At 45.7% G+C, this 2470-nt stretch overlaps 1 protein-coding gene across 1 annotated transcript in view; it reads left to right on the forward strand.

The window, feature by feature from the left end:
• ALPK2 (alpha-kinase 2) overlaps positions 1–420 on the forward strand; it is a gene marked incomplete at its 5' end in the record, with an annotated part of 16476 nt that extends 16056 nt beyond the window's left edge. The window contains one exon of the mRNA XM_010134737.1: positions 368–420. Within this exon, the coding sequence (XP_010133039.1) occupies positions 368–420 (53 nt within the window). The remainder of the gene's footprint in view (positions 1–367) is intronic.
• Between the last annotated feature and the right edge of the window lie 2050 nt (positions 421–2470).

Raw genomic sequence — 2470 nt, forward strand, 5'->3', positions numbered from 1 at the left:
CACGTCCCAGGGTAGGTGCGTGAGCACAGATTTTATACGTTTCTCGAAATGCAGTCGTCAAAGCGTAACCCCTCCTTCCCCCCCTCCCCGCTGCTGTCTAGCACGGGACGCAAGTTACGCTCCGTTTGTCACCTTGTGATCTATAAACTGCTAATATCTGACTGACTTCTGGAAATTGCTAGTGACACAGAGCACAGACATCCTGGTTTTATTTGGGGTGCTTTAAAATGTTCGGGAAAACTGGTGACGAATAATTAAAACTGAAGACATGAATCAGTAAGGAATATTTAATGGTGCTCTTGCATCTGGAGATACTCCTAGAGATTCTGATGTGACATAAGCTCTCTGTTTTCTTGATGCCTTGTAGGTGTAGGAATGAAGTTAACTGACGTTGGCATAGCAACGCTGGCCAAAGGGTGAGTGAAAAATGATTTCTCAACACATCGCTCTCTTCACCATGCACTTGTGTTGGGGGAGGGTGCACTGGAAATTGTTCTTTAGCTCTGGAGGAAAACAATCCTCATCTGACTCTTTTAACTTCTTTTTGTTCGTATTTAGGGGAACCTGCCTATAAGGGAAACACTTTTGTTTTGTTCTGAGGGGGTGGGGCTACACTGTAGACTGGGCTTTGCTTTTTCTTCGTGTTTAAAATAGGCTTATTCAAAGGGCATTTCACGAGGGAAATCAAGGCCTCTGGTGACTTACAAGCAAGAGAAGCGCTTCACTGGGTGGTACATCAACCGGAGGAAGGTAGGGCTGAAAACGCAGGGCGAGTGCCGGCTCCAGCCTGAGGTGGAGTGAAGGACCCAGTGTTTGGGCTCTCAGGAGCTTCTGACCGAGGAGGAAATACCTCAACCCCAGCACGTTGTTGGAGCCAGAGCTCCAGCTGGGCTTGTGCTCACAGCACTTGCCCCAGCAAATGCAAATGCAAACTCGTTCCTATCTAGCCCTACTAGTAGATCCTGCTGCCAGGAGCCAAGGTGACCCTTTGTCCCTCCTACTCTTCCCTGGAGGAGGGGAGGAGATCTACCACAGTAGTTTTGCAAGGCCTTCAGGTCTTTTGGGGAAGCTTAAGCACACCTGCAAAGATATAGGCCTTTAATGTTCTAACTTCCCCTTAACTCTGAAGTTTCTGTTGATTAAATCCTCTGATTACAGCGCAGGCCAGAAGAGCCATTGATAGGAACAGGCGATGCAGGCAGCCACTCAAGTCAGCTGGGTGCTGGGAAGGGGATGGGGGTACTTGCCCGTGACCAGTGCTTTGAATTCATGTGCTCCTTTGAGGCGCTGACAGGAGAAAGCAGATCCGGCCTCATGTGTTCAGTCTTTGTACTAAACTGGAGCTTGTCTATATACCCGTGGTACAGCAAAAAAACCTCACAGTGTCTTTTAACTTATTAAAAATGTGGCCCCACAGTATTCTGGGCAAATCCTCCACATCTGCAGGCTGGCATCCCTTCAAAACGTGCATTGATTTACTCTCTAGCTGTGGATCCAAAGTGAGATCAGTCGAAAGGAAGTTGCGTCATCCGCTATAAAACAAAAAAACCATAAAAATTTTATTTAAGCCACACTGTTCTGTGGAATCAGAAGGTTTCTAGAAATACCATAATGGATGTTGTCATCCAGCTCACTGTGGGAAAGTACTCTCATAAAATCACGTGTCGGACTAGGGAAGAGGAAGACGAATATACAACACAAGCTGTAGTAAGGAACCCCTTTTCATTTCCCTTCACGAACAACCTCTTAAAAATGTTGAGAATCAATTTTTTTTGTCATTTAGCTAATGCTGTTGCTGGTCCTGTATTTTTTTTCTCATGCTCCTCTCCCAGAAAAGACATCTCTGCGTTAATATCTGCAGTTTGGTTTTTAGTTCCGTGAGGCTGGATGGAGAAAACAAACCAAAAATATCCTTGGGAAACGCTTCTCTGGCCCTTGATGAATGTTGGAATGTAAATTAAGTACAATTCTAATTTCACTCAAAGGTTAAACTTGTGATCAGAGAAAAAAAATGACCGGAAAAACCCATCCATCTCTCCCACCCCCGCCACGCTCATAGTACAGTCGAGAAGCTTTCAGATAATCTCATGTCACAGTGCAAACTGTGATTGATGAATTCGCAAAAGCCACTATAGCAACAGTCATGAATTATTCATGGCCGTGATTTATTCCCCAGTGTTTCCTGTACACCAGGCAGAATAAACAGCATATATTAAAATTTTGTACCTATATTCAGCACCGCTCATTGCTGCTAATGATTTTTTGGGGCGTGCAGACGCCTATTCCAAGTCTCAGAAAATATTTCTGGACGAGCACTGACGTATCCTTTGGCTTCATCTCTCCCCTTCTGCCCGTAAAGGCTGTGGAGAGGTTGACGTTGTCACCAATTAACACTCTTCCAAGTCATCCCGAACTTGCCTCCTTTGTGCCTCGGTTTTAGCGGTGAGCCGGGAACCGGACGGCCCCGAAG

Source organism: Buceros rhinoceros, unplaced genomic scaffold (assembly GCF_000710305.1).
Source record: "Buceros rhinoceros silvestris isolate BGI_N320 unplaced genomic scaffold, ASM71030v1 scaffold17554, whole genome shotgun sequence".
NCBI lineage: Eukaryota > Metazoa > Chordata > Aves > Bucerotiformes > Bucerotidae > Buceros > Buceros rhinoceros.